Source organism: Pezoporus wallicus, unplaced genomic scaffold, assembly GCF_028554395.1.
Source record: "Pezoporus wallicus isolate ANWC-B61680 ecotype Strahan unplaced genomic scaffold, APGP_CSIRO_Pwel_v1 contig_6382, whole genome shotgun sequence".
In the NCBI taxonomy this organism is placed as follows: domain Eukaryota; kingdom Metazoa; phylum Chordata; class Aves; order Psittaciformes; family Psittacidae; genus Pezoporus; species Pezoporus wallicus.
In genome coordinates, this window is record NW_026638015.1 from 769,743 (window position 1) to 791,389 (window position 21,647).

The 21,647-nt window shown below is 40.0% G+C and overlaps 1 protein-coding gene across 23 annotated transcripts in view; it reads left to right on the forward strand.

Moving 5' to 3' along the window:
• The window catches only part of MADD (MAP kinase activating death domain), a 55,383-nt gene that overhangs the window by 21,939 nt on the left and 11,797 nt on the right, over positions 1 to 21,647 (forward strand). For 11 of the 23 annotated variants that reach the window (XM_057408820.1, XM_057408822.1, XM_057408819.1 and 8 more), the window contains 14 exons: positions 355 to 561; positions 5,379 to 5,432; positions 8,485 to 8,582; positions 9,120 to 9,203; positions 10,411 to 10,569; positions 11,312 to 11,420; positions 11,967 to 12,029; positions 12,411 to 12,531; positions 13,720 to 13,825; positions 15,680 to 15,790; positions 17,244 to 17,351; positions 17,435 to 17,599; positions 18,698 to 18,770; positions 19,721 to 19,827. In XM_057408820.1, coding sequence (XP_057264803.1) covers positions 355 to 561; positions 5,379 to 5,432; positions 8,485 to 8,582; positions 9,120 to 9,203; positions 10,411 to 10,569; positions 11,312 to 11,420; positions 11,967 to 12,029; positions 12,411 to 12,531; positions 13,720 to 13,825; positions 15,680 to 15,790; positions 17,244 to 17,351; positions 17,435 to 17,599; positions 18,698 to 18,770; positions 19,721 to 19,827 — 1,565 coding nt within the window. The remainder of the gene's footprint in view (positions 1 to 354; positions 562 to 5,378; positions 5,433 to 8,484; positions 8,583 to 9,119; positions 9,204 to 10,410; positions 10,570 to 11,311; positions 11,421 to 11,966; positions 12,030 to 12,410; positions 12,532 to 13,719; positions 13,826 to 15,679; positions 15,791 to 17,243; positions 17,352 to 17,434; positions 17,600 to 18,697; positions 18,771 to 19,720; positions 19,828 to 21,647) is intronic. The other 12 variants (XM_057408823.1, XM_057408828.1, XM_057408831.1 and 9 more) reach the window with 3 other exon arrangements.

Here is a 21,647-nt window from a genome sequence, read left to right on the forward strand (position 1 = left end):
CCAGAAGCGATATTCTTGGTGGTTTAGTTTTGCACAACTCAGCAGAGGAGACAGTACAGCTACTGTGTCAAAGAAGATTCCTAGGTTGCAAATACACAGGAAGGTGATAGTTTTAGTATCCCCAAACCAGCCCTCTGGCTTTCTCCTCTGCTGTTTTCACCAGTGTGTCAGACTATCTGCAAGCCACGGTGACCTATGGGAACAAATGTGGGACTGAGCTGTTTCAATGCCAGGTTGAGTGATGTAGGTGAGACCATCTGTCTCATCTTCCTTTTCCTGCTCTCATTTCCTTCTACTGATGTTTTTTTCCTTTCATTTTTTTTTCCCCAACACTTTGGTTTTTTTTCTTTCAAGAACCAGAAAAGAGGAAACGAAGCCCAACGGATGGATCTGTCACTCCAGTTGGCAAGGATCCTGCATCATCTCCGAGAGTGGAGCCAAAACCTGTGATGCAGCTGCCGGTACCTCAGCCGATGCCAAAGGCACCGAGCCCTCCAGGCAAAGGGCCAAGGGAGTTTGACACAAGGAGTCTAAAGGAAGAGAATTTTATTGCTTCCATTGGTGTGTATTGTGGTGCATGTGAAGTGCAGGAGGGACTTCTCTTTTGGCATTAGGTTCTATTTGCATTCTCTCCATTTTAACACACTACATTGCTGCTGTAACATGCTTCATTTACACCTTGGATCACAAGGAACAACCATGTGTTTTCACTCTACTCTTGGATAAACTATCCAGGGCAGTTTTCTCTCATTTTTTCTCTGAATTGTTTCTGAATTTCATTACATTATAGACAACTTTGTATTTTGCTCTGTGATTGATGTTTTCAAGCAGCAGGGAGTGGCAAAAGGGAAATGGGAACAGCAGGTCTTTGGAAAGGGCAACTGCAGGAAGGACTACATGAAACAAAAGCTCTCTGATTGCTGACTACATGTGAGTTATCTAGATTGCATCCTGATAGAAGTGGGAGCCAGGATCTGCTGATTAGTAATATTAATAACTGCCAAGAAGATTTTAGTTGCAGCGTTGCAGTTTCAGTGAGCAAGACTGATGGATCTTCCTTCTATGCAACAGCAAACAGAATGCATGTCCTTCTAAACAGCATCTGCTAGGCTGGTCACTGGAAGTTTTCCCAGTCTAATTTCTTAGCTGGCATAGCTTTTCCTTATGTCTGGGAAAAAGTTAGGGGTAGGTTTTATGAGAGAAATTCTTTCTCAAGTCCAAAAATAAGTCATGTTGAATTTTAGACATTGCTTCTTATAGCCTGTAAGAATAAACTTCTTATATTTTAAAGGAACTTTTTAATGGAATCATTGTATGAAGGGTTAATCTCCTAAAAGCAGTGTGCTACTGTCAGGCTGTATCTGCAGTATGTAGCATAAGACAAAGGAATATGTGGCAGGAATGCAGACATTCACCTATAACAACTGCAGGCTGAGTGGGGCTGAGTCCTGAACTGATACTAAACCCCTCTGACTTGATTTTCTTTCACGTTTCAGGAGGTAATCTATGGAGGCAGTTGCTCAGGAGCCAGTCTTGCACTCTATTTGAAAATCAATCAGGGAGCTAAACGAGGTTCAGATTTCCAGCACTTGAGTGCAGTGGGTTTGTTTGCTCTGGGTACTTTATTTCTTTCCTGTAAAAAGGGGAAAAGGAAGGTATGCTTCTGACGCAGCTGAGAATAGAACAGATGCTAGGCCAGGGTTCTGTTAAAGAACAAAGAGAGGTCTTTTGGCTGGATTGCTGAGATTGCTTCTTTCCCTCAGATAAAACTAAAGCCTCATAGAAATAGAAACCCCAGAGATCAGACAGTCGGTGTTGTGAAGCATCATAAGGACTTCTTTTCAAAATAAGTGCTACTTATAATTACTTAGTAACATGGCAACGTTAACTACTGTTGCCAGAATATTATCCTTAAACAATTTGCAGTCTTCAAGGGCAGGCAACAAGTAAGTTCTTATTGATGGTTCTGATGCTCTAATGCTTTCCACTTGTCTTCTCTAGAATTAAATTGTAGGAAAGGTATGGTTTTACCAAACTGATCGCAGTTTGAAAGGCTTCAGTGATTTTTTTTTTTTTCCTGAAGCTTTTATTCCTAACTGATTTTGTCTGTCACCAAAAGCCATAGACTAGCGTGTAAGTCAGTCTTTAAGAAATGCCTGCAAAAGAACATGTAGTGTACATGTTCATCTGACCCTTGAGATCAAGAAGTAAAGGGAATTTCTCTCATATTGTAGGAAGAGAATTTAAAGCTGCTTGGCTGTTATAGTTCCTTTATGGTCTGTTATGGAAGCTTCAATATAAGACAATACTTCGGATATACAGGGCCAGAGTTAGTCATGGGTAGGCTGAAATTCCTCCTGTAGTGAAATGCAGACTCTCATTCAAGCTAACTTCTTTCCTAAAGAAGCATTTGGTAAACGTTTACACATTGCTGAAATGAAGTGTTTGTAACTAATTCCATTTAAACAGGAGACAATATGTTTTTACTGAAGATGGTGCAGCACTGGAACAGGTTGCCTGGAGAGGTTTTGGATTCTCCATGTGTGGAGGTAGTGGACACCTGACTGGATGTGGTCCTTTGGCAGCCTTCTCTAGTTGACCCTGCTTTATGCAGGGAGGTTTGACTAGATGATCTTCAGAGATCCCTTTGAACCTCAGCAGTTCCTTTTTTTGTATGAGGCTGGGAAGATGCTGACAGGTATGGACAGAATAAAATGGAGCTGCTACCCTTTTGACCTAGTTACAAGAGGAAATAGTAGAATGGAAAGTAAGTCGTGAGCATGTGGAGTAAGATCGTGTACAGCACTGTCTGCAGTAGTCATACACAAAGTGCGTGTTGGTGTATCTGCATCTCTGAGATCTAGAGAATGGTAGCAGAATGTGTGCAGTTTCCTTTACTACAGGAACAATGGCCAGGAGGATCACAGTTTTCCAAAGTTCAGGGTGGATATGTTCCTGCTTGTTCCTTTTCTTGTTCACTTCTCAAAAGGTTTATGGTTTCTTCTGTACCTCTGAAGTATGTAGGATGCTCCCTTGTAACAAGGAAGGCTGTTGGTATTCAAAATTCTTGTTCTTGAGGTGAAGAGTGGTGGATTTGTATCCATTGAGGATTGGTCTTGGCTGTGCTTTAATACCTAATTGCTTAGCTAGGAAATTCATTGTGAAGATGATGCTTCTGACACTTTATTTCCTGAAAGATCACCACATATTTGTTTACTTTTGGAGTTCTTGTCTTCCAAGATCATAGAATCATAGAATAGTTAGGGTTGGAAAGGACCTTAAGATCATCCAGTTCCAACCCCCCTGCCATGGGCAGGGACACCTCACACTAAACCATATCACCCAAGGCCTTGTCCAACCTGGTCTTGAACGCTTCCGGGGATGGAGCATGGTCATGACTTGGAGTGTTGGCCTTTTTTCTTAGGACGCTGGTGGCCTTGAAGTTGACAGTTAATAGTGATTAGTTTGGTTTATTACATACTTGCAGAAAAAGTCAGTGTTTCCTGAAGTCTCCAGTACTAGTCTTGAAAGAATTAATTTAATGCTGGCAAATCACTCCATTTTGACACTTTTTGAAGTAGAAAAGATTGTGCTACCTACGTTGTCTGCATCAGATCCGCCTTGGACCTGCTGTCCTGTTTAGTTCAGGCTCATGTAACAAAGTCAGGCACAATATTTTATGCCCCTTGAGTTTACTTGAGGTTTTCCTTCTCTTACTTGACTAAGTAGACTGTGCTAGGATATACGCTACCCTGACTTATCAGGCAAGTCATCTAAAAGTGATTTAATGGCAGTTATTGTGGCTTTTTATAGTAAAGCCTGATGGACTGAGCACTTCAGACGCCAGGTGTTTTCAAAGCCCTTTCAAAACCAAATTCAGTACATCTTAAAGAGACTGTTATCTGTGGCACTGTGCTCAGCTAGATAAGCCTATAGGATGCTGTTTGGATCCAGAGGCAATTTTATCCTGTCCATCTGTGTACTTAATGAAAGTTGAAGGAACATCCATCAATCATGAAGCAGATACAGAAATCAGTTGTCTGGCAGCTGTTTTTCTAGCTGTCTCCTTTGCTACCTTTGCCTTGCTCCTGATACATCCAAAGCTGTGGAGCTTTCCTCCACAATTTTGACTCATTCCTTTTATTTTATGTATTTCTTTCCTCAGTAGAGATTTTGCTCAATAGAACTTTTCTAGACCCTGTCTTGCCCTAATTTCTGCCACCTGCAGGGTGAGATGGGTTTCTGACATGCTTCAAGTGACCTTTTATTTGCTCAGCAACTTTCCTTGAAGAGCAGCAGAACAATATGCTTCCCTTTCCTTCCCTTTGCCACTTTTAGATTCTAAGAGTATTTCCCTCTGCACCATTAAAAACGCTAGTGGGAGAGGACAGTCCACAGCACTCAGTTCAGCATGTCAGTTTGTAACATTTCCTTTGGCCAACAGGCCAGCACCTGGAATGATCTGATGTTTCTGAACAGAAAAGATGACTTCAGTTCAGAGGGTTGAGGAATGTGATAGGAAAATGGAAGGGCCTCATTATGATTTGTCTCGGGGCTAAGCTTCAAATGAAAACGGTGCACGTAGACTTCAGGCGTTTTCTCTTTTCTCTGCATTGTATCCTCTTATGGAATTCCTTGACTCAGTTGCAGTGCTGTGACCTAACTTGGATTTTGGAATTTGGCATTAATCATGACTGATACTTTGCTCATTTTCTTCTACTTCTTCCCTATTTTCTATTCTTATACCCTGATAGGAGCAAGTAGATGCAGAGAAGTTCAGCTTTTTCCATGTAGGGCTAGTTGATAGGCAGAGCCAAGCAGTTATTGTGAATGCTGTCAGGACAAAGTAACTTCTTGTACTTGTAAACTTTGTGGTATTAAGCTATAGTATTGGTTAAACATTGTGTTAATTTACCCTTTTTAATTTTCTTGGAATTGTTGCTGCTGGTTTTGTGCCTTTTCCTTTCAATGATACAAGCTGAGGACATGAAAATGTTTCTGTTAATCAGAGCTTCTGTGATTACTACATTTGGGAGTAATAATTGACAATCTCAAAGGCCTTTCTCAGGAAAGGTGATTAATTGCATTATATGTGTTCATAATAGCTGATTTTCCATAGTTGGTATGAAGTCATCTCTCACATTTGAACTTCATAAATGAGAGATGATGCTCGATCCGTGCTTGATACCTAGCATTGATTTCCTGTAAAATGGTGTTAATGAACTCTCCACTCAGCAGTTGTTGGGAATTTCCTTTTTTTTTTCCTTTGAGATGAAAGGGGTGGGCTTTTTGTTTCCATTTTTTGTCCCCATTTTCACCTGTCTGACCAGCTGCTGACTCTTTCTCTTTCTCTCCTGCTTTCAATGCATCTTGGGTAGAATTGTGGAACAAGCACCAGGAAGTGAAAAAGCAAAAAGCTTTGGAAAAAACGAGTAAGGAATTTAAAAACCATAGAAACTGACTCCTCCAGCCTCCCCATAACTGCCAACTCCCCAGGTGCAGGGTGAGCTTGCATCTCTGGCACACAGTTTTTATACCCACCACAACAAAGGGCTACCAAGAAAGCCTGTGTTATAGAGGAGACCAAACCGATCTGTTTGCCCTGGGGAAATTGTGTTGAAATGTATCTTCTTCTTTTTTTTTTTTCTTTTTTCCTTTTTCTTTTCTTTTTTTCCTCCCCTGAATGTTGCCTTCTTCAAAGAAGGGGAAGCAGATATTCTGCATCCTCATCATATCAGATATATATGAAGGATTTTAAGATACTCCTTCTCCTTTCTTAAAAGTTCAAGACCCTTTTTGCTTAACAAGTCTTTGACATGAATAGATTGATTTAATGTTACTGGTGTGAAGAATTCTCTGTTCTTGCAAGCCATGGGATAACAAATTTTGTTTCCTGGCATCAATCATGAACAGTTTAGGACCACAGTCAGTCTGCAAAAAGAAATACTTTTGAGGGGGAGAGAGAAGGTGTATGTGAAGAATTGTATTTAGTATAACAGACTCATAATAAGGAATCAACCTAATTTTGGTTTTTATATGCTATATTAAAGGAGTTATTATGAAGTATTATTAAGGCTGTTTGCAGAGTGGAAATAGTAGCCTAAATCTACACAAATTTTACCATCTACTGAAATATGTTGTTGAATAAATCATTGACTATATATTACCTGCAGGTATAGTACAAGGGTTTGCTCTTTTGTTTATTGCTGTTGTAAGTAAGCACATATGGCAGGATGGTAGCTAGTTTATAACAACCGTGATGTGGTAGGTGTTTCCTAACAGAAGTGTAGTTTCTACTTTGCAGAGCTGGTGCCTCTTTTACAGGCTGAAGGTTTGGGAGGATTAATAGCTAAGATGAATGGGTGAAAATTCCTGACGGCCTGGATTTGCTGCCTTAGTTTTAGGCTTCTCAGGTACATACTTCAGTTAAGTACAAATGAGCACCTGGAGCTAGTTCAGAGAGAATGACGAAAATGGGGCAGCTCTGCAGTACAGCTTACCACATGTGATTTGCTTTCTGCTAAAGCAGGAGTGTGTGTGGGACACACATAGCACATGCATGCCCCTACTCAGCCAAACTGGGCCTTTCGGGTAGGTGCCTACTTTGGGAGTGATAAATTGAGGTTTAGGTGTTTTATATGTATTGGACATAACAACTCCATAAAGAAGGGAAGGGAAGGTTTGTAAGTGCCTATAAATCTAGAGTGACAACGATGTGATTGTGGTTATTGTGCTCCTTGAACTCAGTTACCACTGTTGCCCCACTGTCAAGTCCCTGAGCTGCTTCATTCAGTTGCACTTGCTTTAAAAATCAAATTGCCAGAAATATATCTGAATTATGTGTTTGGACAGGGAGCTCTTAAATTGCTAAAACCAGACAGCTGCAGTTTAGTATTTCTGTGGTAGCAATGAGATGTAAAACTTCTGTCTGCATCATTATTCAGAACTAGAAATGGTGGCCTTTCAAGTGAGTGCAAGTAAACCTCTAGAGGTGAGCAATGTATATTATTGGAATATATTTGAATATTGGAATATATTGGAAAATTAGATTCCAAATTCTTAGAAAGGATACTTTTAGTTATTTTCCTTTTTTTCTTGTAAATTTGGTTTATACTTTCTCTTTGTTAGAATCTTTGATGATTTGATTTACAGTAACTAAGATACGGATTTAGAGGCAGAATACTATAACAAATGAAGAACACTTTCTGTAAAACACTTCAAATGGAGAATTGATGGTCGAGTAGTAAGTTGGTATGGTCTGCACAGCCCGCTTATGGCTTTGCTATTCATGAGTTTACATACCATCTCAAATTCACTCCCACAAATCTTTGTATATTATCCTTCTCTCTCTCTCTCCTCCCTTCCCTTTTTCTTTCCTTTTCGCTGTCTTACCCTCTCTAATATTACATATAATACAAACATGCTCATAATTTCCAGGTTGTTGTGATCAGTGGCTTAGTTTGCTTAGAAATACTGGATATAGTCACGGGTATATAATACAAATATTGCAGCTGCTGATCATGTCTTCCTGTTACTGAATAGTTGGCAGATATGGATATGGCAGAAGTGTTGCATTCAGCCTCTTCCCCTCTCTGAGAGTAGTGATATTCTGTGTGCAGTCTATAACACATTCTTTCTTTGCCTCGTTATTTAGCTCGTTCAGTGCTTATCCAAGTTTCTTTTCAGGCTCTACCTATCCATCATTCTCTTTTCCTTCTGCCATCCCATCAGAGGACAATAGATGATGTGATTCTAGAACTGCATGGGAAATTGAACATAAAGTTCTCTGTCCTTGTTCCCTTTCTTTGTTTCGGATCGGCGGGTTAATGAATGCATGACTTAATGCTTGCTGATTCCCTCTGTCACTACTGACCTATGTGACTGTCAACTCTGGAGAGCCATTTGTTAATGTAATTGGGGAGTGTTGTGAAGTACAGCATCATCCAAGCTTCTGCCTCGACATTCTTACTGGTGTAACACCAATTGTGACTTCTTAAGTCGTTTCCTTGTGTTGCCTGATTGGAGATAGTTGCTGCAGGCAACCTAACAAACTCAGTCCAAGACTTGGAGCAAATTAGCTGTTTTGATTTTAGGTGTCCTTTATTTTACCAAGAATAAAGGAAGTGGCTTCCTAGAGTTGAATGGCATGCTCTGCATGGTTTTTTATTTTTTAACTGGAAGCTACTTGACCTTTGTGTGTCCTGTTTTCTCTCTTGAATGACTAACAAGGTACTGTTTAGTGATAGTCATTCCTGGACTATGCCTTTGGAGTATTCAAATTCGAATTAACATTTAAAGAATGGCAGATGTGTCCTGCTGGCCTTGTTGTTCACAGTACCAAGGAATAAGAAAAAGTAATTAAATCCAAGGAATGAGAAACCAAATTGGTTTTCTTGGTACTGTTCCTGCTTTCAGTCTGTCATCTGCTTTCTGCCGTAGTGTTCTTTTTTGGTACAGTAATGGTTTACTTTTTCCTTTGTTCAGGGCCAGAAGGTGTGAAACATTTTGATTTGGGAGAAACTGATGAGAAGAAATCCCAAATCAGTGCAGACAGTGGCCTCAGTTTGGCCTCAGGTTCTCAGGTCAGTGGCTCCTATGCTTGCTTTATTTATGTGGTAAGGGAAAGGATTTGACTTCTCAGGTCTGAGAAATCTTGAAAGGCTCATTATGTAAAATGCCTTCCCCATTTCATGGTTTGGATGTTAGATTGGATATTAGGAAGCATTTCTTCACAGAGAGGGTGCTCAGGCATTGGCACAAGCTGCCCAGGGTAGTGGTGGAGTCACTGTCCCTGGAAATGTCCAAAAACTGTAGATGTAGATGAAGCTACATAAAAACGTGTAGATGAGGCCCTCAGTGACATGATTTAGGGGTGGGCTTGGCAATGCTGGGGTAATGGTTGGACTTTATGATCTTAAAGGTCTTTTCCAACCTGGCTGATTCTATGATTCTATGACCCCGTGATCTTTCTGACATGCAGGCAGCAGTTTTCAGTGTGGCTGGCTAATTAAACCAAGGGAGCGTAAGGAGTGTGATTCAAGACCCAGAGGAATGGGATATTCTCTCCCTATGATAAAAACTAACGTGGCTTTTCTTCCTGTCCTGTGTATTGCTTGCAGAAGAGTGATTTCGACTCTCTTCCCGGCGGAGGACCAGCAGTTATGGTCCGAAGTACAAGCCAGGATTCTGAAGTCAGCACAGTGGTAGGATGTGGCCAAAGTGAAATCTTAAGTCATTGCTTGCTAAAGTGGGGGAGGATCCTTCATGCCTACATTCTGTGTGGTATGGCTGCACACTGTCATGCATGCATAACGTATGTCTGTTCCTTCTTCATATCTCTGGGCGTGTGGCAAGCATGGGTGTCAGAACATAGTGCTTTGTTAACAGATTGCATCCTTCATATTTGGTGCTTGTTGCTGTTACATATTCCTACGTATTAGTGTATTTATGGAACTGGGGGATTGCAGTAATTCTATAAATATGCCTTAGTTGTGTATAAACCATCTATAAAGACTAATGTTTAAATTGAGAGCAAAAAAAGAACAAACTTTCTGATGTATTACCTTAAAGTACTTGAATCATATCAAATGATGTCTGCTTGCTTTCTGATCAAGTATAGGCCCTAGAGGGAAAGGTTGCACCAAATGCATTCAGTAAAAAGAGAATGAGCCTTCTCCCTACCACATGTTTTTCGACACAGATTATTCCAGGGACAAAACCCAAGGAACTGTCCTTTTTGTTGTTTTCCATCTCTCAAACCTGCTGCATATCTGTGAATGTCTGGCTTTCCAGGATCTTTTCTCAGCCTGTCAACAGGAATAATACTTTGATTGTCTTTCTCCAGTGAACACCGTATTCTACTGGATACTGCACCAGATAGAAGAGGTGTCTAGAAGAGCAGGTTAATACTCAAGTATGCCCTCCTCTGAGCTCAGAAAGTTCCAACACAAAAATTAAAGCAGAGGAAATTCCACCTGAACACAAGAAAACACTTTTTTTAGTTTGAGGGTCATCAAAACATTGTAGCTGTTTGCCCAGAGATACTGCGGATTCTCCATCTGTGGAGGCTTTACTAACCTTACTACACATGGTCCTCAGCAACATACTCTCGTTGACCCTGCTTGAGCAGGGGGGGCTTGTCTGTAGGTGATCTTAACGGATCCCTTCCAATCTAGACTGTTCGAAGCAGTTCTTCCAATCTAAACAGCCCCTTCCTAAAAGGGCTGAGTCTCTCTTCACCTTTTTCTGCAGAGTAGGATTTGATAAAAGATGTTACTGAAGGAGAAAAGGCAAATGTGGCCTTCTGTTGTACTGCTTCTTGTTTTGTGCAGGAAGAAGAAACATTTTACATTTTTTTTCTCTCTTCAGTGTCTTGTCTATTGAAGGTAACTGCTTTATTTTTCTCCACAGGTTAGTAACAGTTCTGGAGAGACATTAGGAGCAGACAGTGACTTGAGCAGCAATGCTGGTGATGGCCCCAGTGTAGAAAACGGTGGCAATTTGGCCGGATCCAGAGGCACTGTGTCAGACAGTGAAATAGAGACAAACTCTGCTACCAGCTCCATCTTTGTAAGGGCATTGAGACTTCCCTCTTTTATTTTTATGTATTGTTTTTGTTTGGTTGTTTGCTTTTAATTATATCTATTTTTATTTAATCTCTTATTTCCAGTAATCACTTCAGTGTGTGTGCATGTATAGAAGAGGATCTCTGATTCTCTTCTACAGGTTAATCGGCAGTGATTTACACTATTTAAATGCTAAAGATGTAATTTTATATGCATCCATGTACCTTTCTTCTTTTTCCATGCAATACATGGCTCTGAGAATAGTAGATTCACATCTTGCATGTTACAGGCTTTAGCAATATCTAGTTCCCCCTCATTCTGTATTTTTCTCAAGCACATTGAATTGCCTTTCAGAGGCAAAGCAACATCAATGGTAGGGGGGTTGGAACTTGATGATCTTAAGGTCCTTTCCAACCCTAACTATTCTGTGATTCAATGAGCGCTGTTCGACTGTACCTAAATAAAGAGGGACAGATTCCCTGTTTCTTAGGAGCAGCTGTTTGATACAGGAAAGGGATGACCTGAAATAGGTTCAGAAGCTGTTTGAAGCATAATCATAACTTTTAAATACTCTCAAGTGTATTACTGTGCTCTTTGAACAGAGTGATTTGTTTGTTTTGTGAATGTTCATGGGAGAAGCATCCATGAAGTGAAGCTTGCAAACACTGAGCACAACAAAGGCCTGCAGGAAACAGTCCTGCAGAGCAACGAGTTAAATTGTCTGATGCCTCTTGTGTTATATTCAGGCAAAGTCTCACAACGTGAAGCAGAGTGTGAAGGACAGCAAAGGCAGCACTCCAGGGAGAGCTCCAGAGGATGGAAACCAACGTGTCTATCTCTATGAAGGACTTTTGGGTAAACTATTTACTTTGTGCTTGGACAGGGTGTTTTAGACTGAAGTTCAGGTGGAGCCATGTGTGGGGCAGACTGGAATTTTACATTCCCAGGGACTGTTTTTAAGCACTTAGTGTTGCCTATGCTGTTAGAATAGGAGGATGCATGAGGCCATTCAGAGTAAAACCAAAGTTTTGCTGCAGAGATTGAATAAGCGTATGAGGAGATGGGTGTGAGTGGTGTACTTTGCATAGAATGTAGTTTCTCCAAGTCTCTTGCTGGTTTTGCATATAAATTCTTTCAGCTGTTGGAAAAAGGGTTGAAGAACTTATTTAGCTAAGCATGAGAGGTTAGAAATATCACTGATCTTGAAAAAAAGATCCTTCAGCTTAAGTCATTGAACAGAATACATTTGAATGCTAATGGCCTTTGAGTGTATCCTTGGATTAGGAGTATATTGACTTTTTGCAATGTATTTCATCTGTACTTGCTGTTAATCAAGAGCTCTCTCTTCCTGTGTTTTTCATCCTTTCCACTTACCGTTCCTACCTGCTTCAAATGCTGCAGGTAGGGATAAAGGATCTGTCTGGGACCAGTTAGAGGATGCTGCAATGGAAACCTTCTCTATGAGTAATAATCTTATCTTTCCACTTCTCTCTATGTTTGCTGTGATCTGTGTGTGTGTGAGATACTCCTGTCTCCCTCGGGCAGTGCAAACAGTATATGAAAGAAGATACGTTCCTTAAAGAATAGAGATGAGAGGAACTTTTGTGTAAGGGCTTGAAAAGATTATGCTATGAATTAGCATGGGACAGATGTCTTCTCTTTTATGTGTTTTTAAACCACAGTATCAGTTGTGATATTGGTTGTGGTTTAAAAGTAACCTTTTTTTTTAAAAGGATTACTTGTGTGTTGACTTGTGGTATTTTCAAGGAGTGGGAAGGAACAGGAATTCAAATACTTAGCTGGAGTAAGTGGAATAAATGCTCATTTTTTGTATACATTGTACAGGCAAAGAACGTTCAACTCTGTGGGACCAGATGCAGTTCTGGGAAGATGCCTTTTTGGATGCCGTGATGTTAGAGAGGGAAGGAATGGGGATGGACCAGGGACCTCAGGAGATGATTGACAGGTAAAGTTCTTTAGTAGACCTCTTTCCTCCTCATTGCACTGGGGCTGAAATAGTATAAAAATTGATAACATACTAAGTTAAATTCTGCTGAACATATTACTGTCACTTTGTAAACCTTGTCACTTTTCCTCACTGTTCCTAAGTGAGTGTTTTGTCTGTTGGCTGGTATCTCCTGATACTGAAATCGTGTCTTCAGTTGCAACATGTATATTTTTTAACTCTTGTGGAGAGGTGATACTTCATGAGAAATGAGTAATGTAAGCACAATCACAGTATGAACGGATGGAATAGGCTAGATCAGTAGTAAAGCAAGAGATTTGTGTGGCAGGATGACTATATTCTGGAATAAAGGAAGATGATCAGTGTGTTGACATAAAGTGAGAGAATGAAATGTCTTTAGCAACTGCATCTTGAGTTTTCTCAAAATGCAAAGTCACTGACAGGTGTTTTTACTGCACAGTTTGTAGTTAAAAGAAACAAAAAGCCAAAGAGGGAACCGCTCTCTAGAAATATCCATGTGGTTGCTTAAAGCTAGGCTACTTTTAGGATGCTGAACTTCACTACCTGTTTGCTTTTTTCCACCCCCTTAGCTCTGGTCATTCCCTGCTCCATCTGCCACCTGCAGCTGTACTGACTGCACCTTTGAATCTCTAACTATTCTATGATTCTATGCTATCGTGTAACATGGCATCTGGAAGCCAAAACAGGAGCTTGTGATAGTTTGAAAACTGTTTTTTTCCACCATCTACTGGTAGCTTTCTGGAAAAAGAGAGTGCCTATGTACTTCCTTCATCAGTTCACTCCTGCCTTGCAGCTGTATTTAAGCTCTGAAGGCGGGTAGCTCTTGTAGTGAGCTTCATGTTCCTCTTCTGGCAGGTGTAATTGTCATGGAGCTGTGACTGATCCAGGAAATGGATAAGCCCAGTGGATTACTGAGAGCTTTCCAACTGAGCAGATGTTATGTACTTCAACCAGTTAATAATTAATGGAAATGTTTAATTAACGATCTCAGTGGTTTACTGGAAAATGCCCATTCGGCTTTGTGTTTTATTTGCCATACACTTTACAAATAGTGCTCTATTTGTAAATATCTAATCATTTATATCATGATATACTTGTAAATATCTAATTCACCAAAGCACACTGCTAGTGCCTTTGAGTCTGTTTCAGATCTAGCTCTTCTTGCAGGTATCTTTCCCTGGGAGAACATGATCGAAAGCGTTTGGAGGATGATGAGGACCGCTTGTTGGCCACACTGCTGCATAATATGATTGCTTATATGCTTATGATAAAGGTGACTCCTTTCTCTTTAACAGATCACTGCTCAGATGTAAGCAGAATATTTTGTTGTTGTCTTGAAACTATGCATCTTTGTCCATGGAGCTCAGAACAGTGAAGTAAAAAAGAATGTTCTAAGCATCTCCTAATCTTAACAAAAAAATGGAGATTCTTTGAGAGATCTTGTCTGAGTTTATGCAGTTCTATGCCTACGTTCTATGCCATGGGTATGCATATACCTTGCCTTTAAAATAGAAGTGTATTATTTTTACCAGTAACCTTAGTAGCCGTTCTTCTTTTTAATAGTATGAGTTAGAAATTAAATAGAGAGCATCTTCTAATCTGATTTCCTCACAGCTGCAAATTCCAAACATGGGCAGATTGTGAATTTGTGTATCAGTAACTTAACATGAAATTTGCTGTTTCTGGTAAGCAACCCACTTTCTCATTCAGTGGGCTGTCTGTATGCACCTTAATGCTGCAGGTGGCTACTTACAATATATTTCTTTTAGTCTGAATGATTTGTTAGGTAGTCCAAACCCTCCCTCAAAGTCACTTGAAGATCCGTCTCCTAAAATTCTTGCTACATTTAGATCCAGCTTAGGTGCATTGATTTTGCCTGTAGCAGATAGCGCAACAGTTTTCAGAGCATCTTCAGAGATGCTCAAGAGTGAGGATGGGATGAAGAACTGGGCAAAACAAGGGGTGTGGGGTGGTTTTGTTGTTGGTTGGAGGGATTTTTTTGTTGTTGTCATGGTTACTTATCCTCCCTGCTCCACACTATCAGTCTTGGGATAGAAAGTGGTGGATCTAGAATTCAGTGCATGTTATTTGTATGTAGGATTTTTTTTTTTAAGCAGTTAGCATGAAAGCTTTAAGAGGCTAAAGACTGTACCCAAGGTATCTTACCTTAGGGCAGCTTCTAGTAGAAACTGCAAGTTGGAAGGCCTTCTATTACTAGAGAGGTGAATTCTGAGCTGTAAAGGGAAGCATAATCCTCCAAACCCAACACCTTGGTATATAATTAATTTTCTTGGTTTGGGGTAGCAAAACCTAGCAGTTTTTACCTAAAAATTCCTGAAAAATGGAATGTTTTCTTTCAACTGCAAAGGACTCTTGTCAAAGGAAGAAAGGAGTTTGAGTTTGTTTTCTATGCTCCATAGCATTAAGCCATAATCACAATAGGATTAAAAAGAATGCCCAATCCATCTTGAAGTCAGCACCCAAGCATGAGTTTACTGTCTTGAAGCCTTTAGTATCCATGGCTGATGTTCATAATAGCCTCTTGAAAGTGCTCCTGAGGCAGAAATGTTTTGCTCTGAGCTTCTCTGCAGCTCGTCTTAGGAGGATCCAGCTGCTGTTTGGGGACTATTTGCAATTGTTTGTTAGAGCCCTGGCCTAGGACTGGGAAACAGATCATGAAAGACTGAGAATTGTCAAAGATATCATGCCTCTGTGTCAGTATTTCTTGTGCTGAGGGCTACATAGTTGACTAAATCAACTCTTTGCAGAGGAAGAGGTGGAGAAGCTAGCCTGGCAGGTAGCACTCATCATGTAAGTGGCAACATGGAGAACTGAGGCTTTTGATGTCAGTTGTTGGAAGTGCAGGTAGTGGCATTGATGCTCTTGTGCAAGACTAAGGCAGGAAATCTGTTGGGCACAGTATCAGTTGCCCAATAGCTGGGAAAATTAGTGTGTGCACAGCTTGTGCTTGTACAGCTGGACTAAAGAGATCCTAGCATGACTGAGCTGCGGAGCAGTTGTTTTGCTGCCTTAGCAATGGAAAACGAGATACGTTGATTTTGGTAGATAGGAGGTGGCACCTGTGAGTAGAGAAGACTCTGTAACTGTCTTGCTGTTTGCCCTCTAGGTGAACAAGAATGATATTAGGAAAAAGGTGCGTCGTCTGATGGGGAAGTCACATATTGGCTTGGTGCACAGCCAGCAAATAAATGATATCCTAGACAAACTGGCCAATCTGGTAAGTGAACAGGGATGTATCTGTGGGAGCTACAGTGGAGGAAAAAGATTATCTCAAAATTAATCTAAAAATGCTCTGCAACACTCATTTAAACATATTACAAATAATTAAATTGAATTATTAAATTCTGCCTTCACATGAATAGAATAAAGACTGTAATTGTATCCCCTGTTTATAATATTATGCAGTTATCAATTGGAACTGCAATGCAAGTATGTATAAACATGAGTGTACCACAGCTCTATGTTTTCTTAATACCACTTTTGAGGGTGAGAACCATTATTCTCACTATGACTGTAACAAGCGTTTAGTCTTCCATTGGTTTCCAGGTCATTATAAGACTTGTAGCTATCAGTTTCTGTATAAGACTGTTTCTGCTGTCTGCTGCCGTAGAATCATAGAATAGTCAGGGTTGGAAAGGACCTTAAGATCATCAAGTTCCAACCCCCCTGCCATGGGCAGGGACACCTCACACTAAACCATGTCACCCAAGGCTCTCTCCAACCTGGTCTTGAACACTGCCAGGGATGGAGCATTCACAACTTCCTCGGGCAACCCATTCCAGTGCCTCACCACCCTAACAGGAAAGAACTTCTTTCTTATATCCAATCTAAACTTCCCCTGTTTAAGTTTGAACCCGTTACCCCTTGTCCTGTCACTACAGTCCCTAATGAAGAGTCCCTCTCCAGCATCCCTATAGGCCCCCTTCAGATACTGGAAGACTCCTATGAGGTCTCCGCGCAGCCTTCTCTTCTCCAGGCTGAACAGCCCCAACTTTCTCAGCCTGTCTTCATACAGGAGGTGCTCCAGTCCCCTGATCATCCTTGTGGCCTCCTCTGGACTTGTTCCAACAGTTCCGTGTCCTTTTTATGTTGAGGACACCAGAACTGCACACAATACTCCAAGTGAAGTCTCACGAGAGCAGAGTAGAGGGGCAGGATCACCTCCAGAATAAACCTTGCATCCTATAATGCTCATTAAGAAGTCAGGCTAACACTTAATAAAACTAGCCAGCTTTTAATACCGCCATCACTAGGGTGGATGCAAGTTAGGCCCTTTGAAAGCTAATTTTTCAAGGTGCTTTTACATTTGGAACTTAGTTTTATGCACAGAAAGGACACAAAATGATCTTCCAATTATTTTTGAAAAAGCAGACCAGTTTACTGCAATGTTAGTATAACCCAGACACCTCAATACCCCATGCTGAGTATGGTACCAGTGTGAATATTGTAAGCTGTGATGACTGCGAGTCATGCTTGTTGAAACTAAACTTACGGGAGCATTTTGCTTAAGGCTTTGTCCAAAATTGCCTGAAGTCAGCTGTGTTAAAAATACTTGTTTTTTTTGTTAAGTTGTTGAAAATGCTTGTAACGTCACCTGATGGACTTTTTTTGCAGTAGATCAGGAGAAATTGGTTTCAAAGTTCATTAACGATTGCATATTTTTGTCCTAGAATGGACGGGAACTCCCTGTGAGACCCAGTGGCAGCCGCCACATCAAGAAGCAGACTTTTGTAGTACATGCTGGGACAGACACAACTGGAGACATATTTTTCATGGAGGTAGAGACAAGAATAATATTAATGCAAGTAGTAGCATTCAGTAAATAATATTAGAAGTCTTATATAGTATTTTGTGCTCCCAGGTATGTGATGATTGCATTGTGCTGAGAAGCAACATTGGGACTGTATATGAACGTTGGTGGTATGAAAAGCTCATCAACATGACTTACTGTCCCAAAACAAAAGTGCTGTGCCTCTGGCGGAGGAATGGTCAGGAGACACAGCTGAACAAGTTCTACACAAAGAAGGTAGGCGTCTTGTTTAATACACGCAATACTGAGGGAAAACAAACAAATCCTGGGTGTGTTATATTCCATGTTTAATCAGAAAATAGCATTCTCTCTCCAGCACTGGTTACTGGGCTGCAGTGGCTGTTAAACAGCACTGGCATCTGAAGCTGGCATTAGGCCTTGTCCTTTACCTGAGGACAGTAGTACCGCAGGATGTAATTTAACACCTTACATGTGTAACTTTTATTTCGTTTTTTTGGTTAGAAGAAGGAAAGCAGCATTAAATACTGAGTAAATTCCTACATTCTCTGCTAATATGAAAGCCCTTTTCTTCTCCTTATTGTTAATTGCAAATCTAAAGAAGTAGTTTAAACTTGCTAGGAAAACTCTTAGAACTCAGTAACTGCTCCACAATGACCAGCAAACAAAAGGTGGAGATTTGTAAATGCAAGTATTATATTGAAAGGTTATTACCTTGAGGTATATAAAGGGATTAGAATTCTGCTTCAGAAAATTCCTTTCACACAGACCAGGTCATTGTAACGCAGGTCTGAATACGAAGGGAAGGAGGACAAAAGCAGTGTGCTACACAAGTTACTTGGAAAATTAATTGGATTTATCTTGGGTTTCAGATAGAAAATCTTAAACTTTTACTCGGAGATTATGGCTTAACTATTATTTGATACTAGAGAGGTGTGTTGGGGGGAAGATGAATAGATCACTTCCATATGGAAAGTCATGTGAATAACAAAAAAATAGGTTATATGAGCATGACCAGTAACATTGATTGCTGGAAGCTAAAAGGGAGTGTTTGTGATACTGTTTTAAGGCTTTTTCTACAATAGGAACCGAGTAAACTTGGTTAGATTACTCATGGGCATGTACTAAGCCACAAACACTTCACTAGCTTGTGCTATGAAATGATATGAAAGACTTTCCGTGTCATCTTGAGAAATAAACACCATCGAGTAATTAGCTGTGGTTGAACTTCTATAGGCTTTTGTTCATTATGCACCACAAGGGGCTTTTCTTTTTGTAAAACCTTTGAATCTTGCTATTCTTTTTTCCTTAGTAATTTAAAAAATAACATTGTATCACTCTTCTTTTATACATTAGTGTCGGGAATTATACTACTGTGTGAAGGATAGTATGGAGCGAGCAGCAGCAAGACAGCAAAGCATTAAACCAGGTACAAGATTTTGCTTGTTGGAAACACCAGAAATATTTCTTGTATTAATAACTACTTTGAACATAATCTCCTTTTACTTGGAAATCTCAGGGCAGTTTGGTACATCTGTGTGTATGTAGCATCTTAAGTGTTCAACACTGAGCTAGCTGTTGGAGCTTGGAAGAGCTATCATTTTCTTCCTGCTACTGTTTATTCAGTTTAATTGGAGGAGGAGGATGAAAGACTGGATTTTCACTGAGTGTAGAGGAGGAAAAAGTGTCTTTGAAAGCTGTATTAAGAATTGGATAGTAATGTAATATTAAAAATGTGTTTGAAAGCCATTCTCCAGTGGTTCTGCACAAAGGATAATTTTCTAAAAGTAATTGTAAGAAAGCATCTTCTAACTGAACAGAATGATGCTAAAGAAAGTAGGTGAAAGTACCTAGATTGTCATCTATTAATGTCCTCTATTAAATTGTCATTGTTGTAACCATATTGACTTTTTCATTACTGAAAGAATAAAACAATGCTATACAAAATCACCAAGCTCACATGTACTTAAGACTGTGCTGTCTGTGGTATCGTGTGATTGCAGTGTCTTACCATGCAGAAATGAAATAAGGCCTTTAAAATGAACAAACAAAACCCCAATATGAACTAAATAAATATAGATTGAGATGACATCCATGTCCCTTCATGTAACCAGGATGAACTTTGTTATGATACTTAAAAACCTAGTGGTTCTCAGCATGCTGTCATTAGTGAGAGGACTCTTACTTCAGTGCTCGCTGCTATTCTTAGCAGTGTCCTCTTGCTATGCACATCGAATGGAAATCATGTTTTTATTGATTTATATTTCTTTTCCCCATGCCATGACTTGGCTGACTGCTTTTTATTCTTTCTCTCTCTTTCTCTGGATATTTTTGTTTGTTTGGGGTTTTTTTCTTTGATTATTTTTATTACCATCCCAGGCCCTGAGTTGGGTGGTGAGTTCCCTGTGCAGGATATGAAAACGGGTGAAGGAGGTCTTCTTCAGGTCACACTGGAAGGAATTAACCTGAAATTTATGCACAGTCAGGTACGAGGGAAATCTATGAGAAGACTGTGAGCATGAAGCTTTTTGCAGCACGCCTGTGTTTGTGTTTCCTCTTCCCAGAGTATCAGCAAGGCCAAGTGATAGCCTGATGGGGGTAAAAAAGCATATGTATGTTTACACACAAACACATGTGCATATATAAATACATATATATAATGTGTGTAAAAATATACTGAAATTAAATATCCTCAGGAAAGTTGTAATCAACTGAAGAAAAGCATGGATACAGGCTTCAAGTTACTGTTTGTGGTGATTTGAATTGTCTAAGCACGGAACAAATGGTAGCCAGTATATCAGGGGACAGAAAAGGTGATCATAAGTAATCTAAAGTGCCATGATGTATCGCACTGTGAACATATCCTGATGCCATAAGTGGTGAACCTTAAAGCAACTGAATATTGCAGGTACAGTGTTGAAATTTGCAAAATCATCTGTAGAATTTAGTATGAAAATAAAATGGAGAAGTGGCTCTTGCTGTAATTCACAAAAATGAGTGGGCACAGAGGAAACACGACTAGAATTGTCATTTCTTCCTTTCTCTGGATGTTGTTTCTGTTGCTTCCTTTGATCCTTGTTTTTTATTTTGCTTTGTGTTTTTTTGTTTTGCTTATGATATTAAATGCATGTTATGCTAGACAGTAGAATCAGTTTTTAGGGGGGAGAGAGAGAATGTGTGTGTGTGAGAGAAAAAAAGCTTCTGTTAGTCCTCTGTGGAGTGCTTTTTCCTTTCCTCCTGACTAGACTTTTCTCCCCACACAAGCTTTGTTCTTTGAGGATACATCAGTGTAGATCCCACTGGAAGTGCACGTGCATCTCAAACACACATGCTCAGAATCTTTAATACTTCTCCCAAGGTCACAGCAGCACCATGTGTCTCTTGAGTTTGTATGTGCCAGTATAAGGAGTGCAGAGTTGTGAACCTCCAGTTTCCTTCTAATCTATTACCAAGGTAGAACCTGGACTACAGCTGAGCTGCTGTAGTATTTCAAGCCTACTTCCTGACTTAGTTGTAGATTTTAACTTTTTATTGGATCTGCTGAAGTTTGAAGAAGTGCAAGAGGAACTCATTGGTAGTACATGATGAATTTTTAGAGTCATTGGAAATGTCAGTCTAAAGCCTCTGAAAATTAAACCCTGGTCTTGAAGCAACAGTTTGATATCATTAGAGATGGATGTACTAGAAATTGCTTTGTCCTGAGGTAAGGACACACCACAGGGGATATTCTGTTTGTTCCTCCTTTTTTAGCTTCTTCCAGAAGTCAAAAATGATGTTGAGCTCAAACAGTTCATCTCTTGAACAGTTTATGGACATAAGTCTTTTTCATAAATGAACAAGCAGGCACATATACTTTTGCACTTAGAAAAGACGTATAAGAAGGTAGCCATATCATCATGGTTTCTTAAGTGCAACAGGCTTCATCACAAGGCAAAACCACTCAGTGTTAAACACATAACGAGCACACATGCATCTGTCCAAAGGAAAAACTCCAAATCCTAGAACATACCTTTGTTCTTAAATTTAAAGTCTTTTTTTTTTCCCTGAAAGACTGGAATAACATTCTGAAATAAACTTTAGGGAAATCCAATACTGATTGTTAGGAGCATCACCAGTTGAATTGTGTACCACAGATACTGAGTCCCATGCTACCACACACACTCAGAGAGTTCTAGCTTTACCATATCCTTCCTTGCAGAAAAGAGTGCTCTGATTTGCTGTCTGTGATGAAAAGGACAGTCTGAGCAGGTCAGACCCATGAAGTGTGCCAGCTGTCTCCCCCCCCCCCGAAAGGTTATTCCTCCTC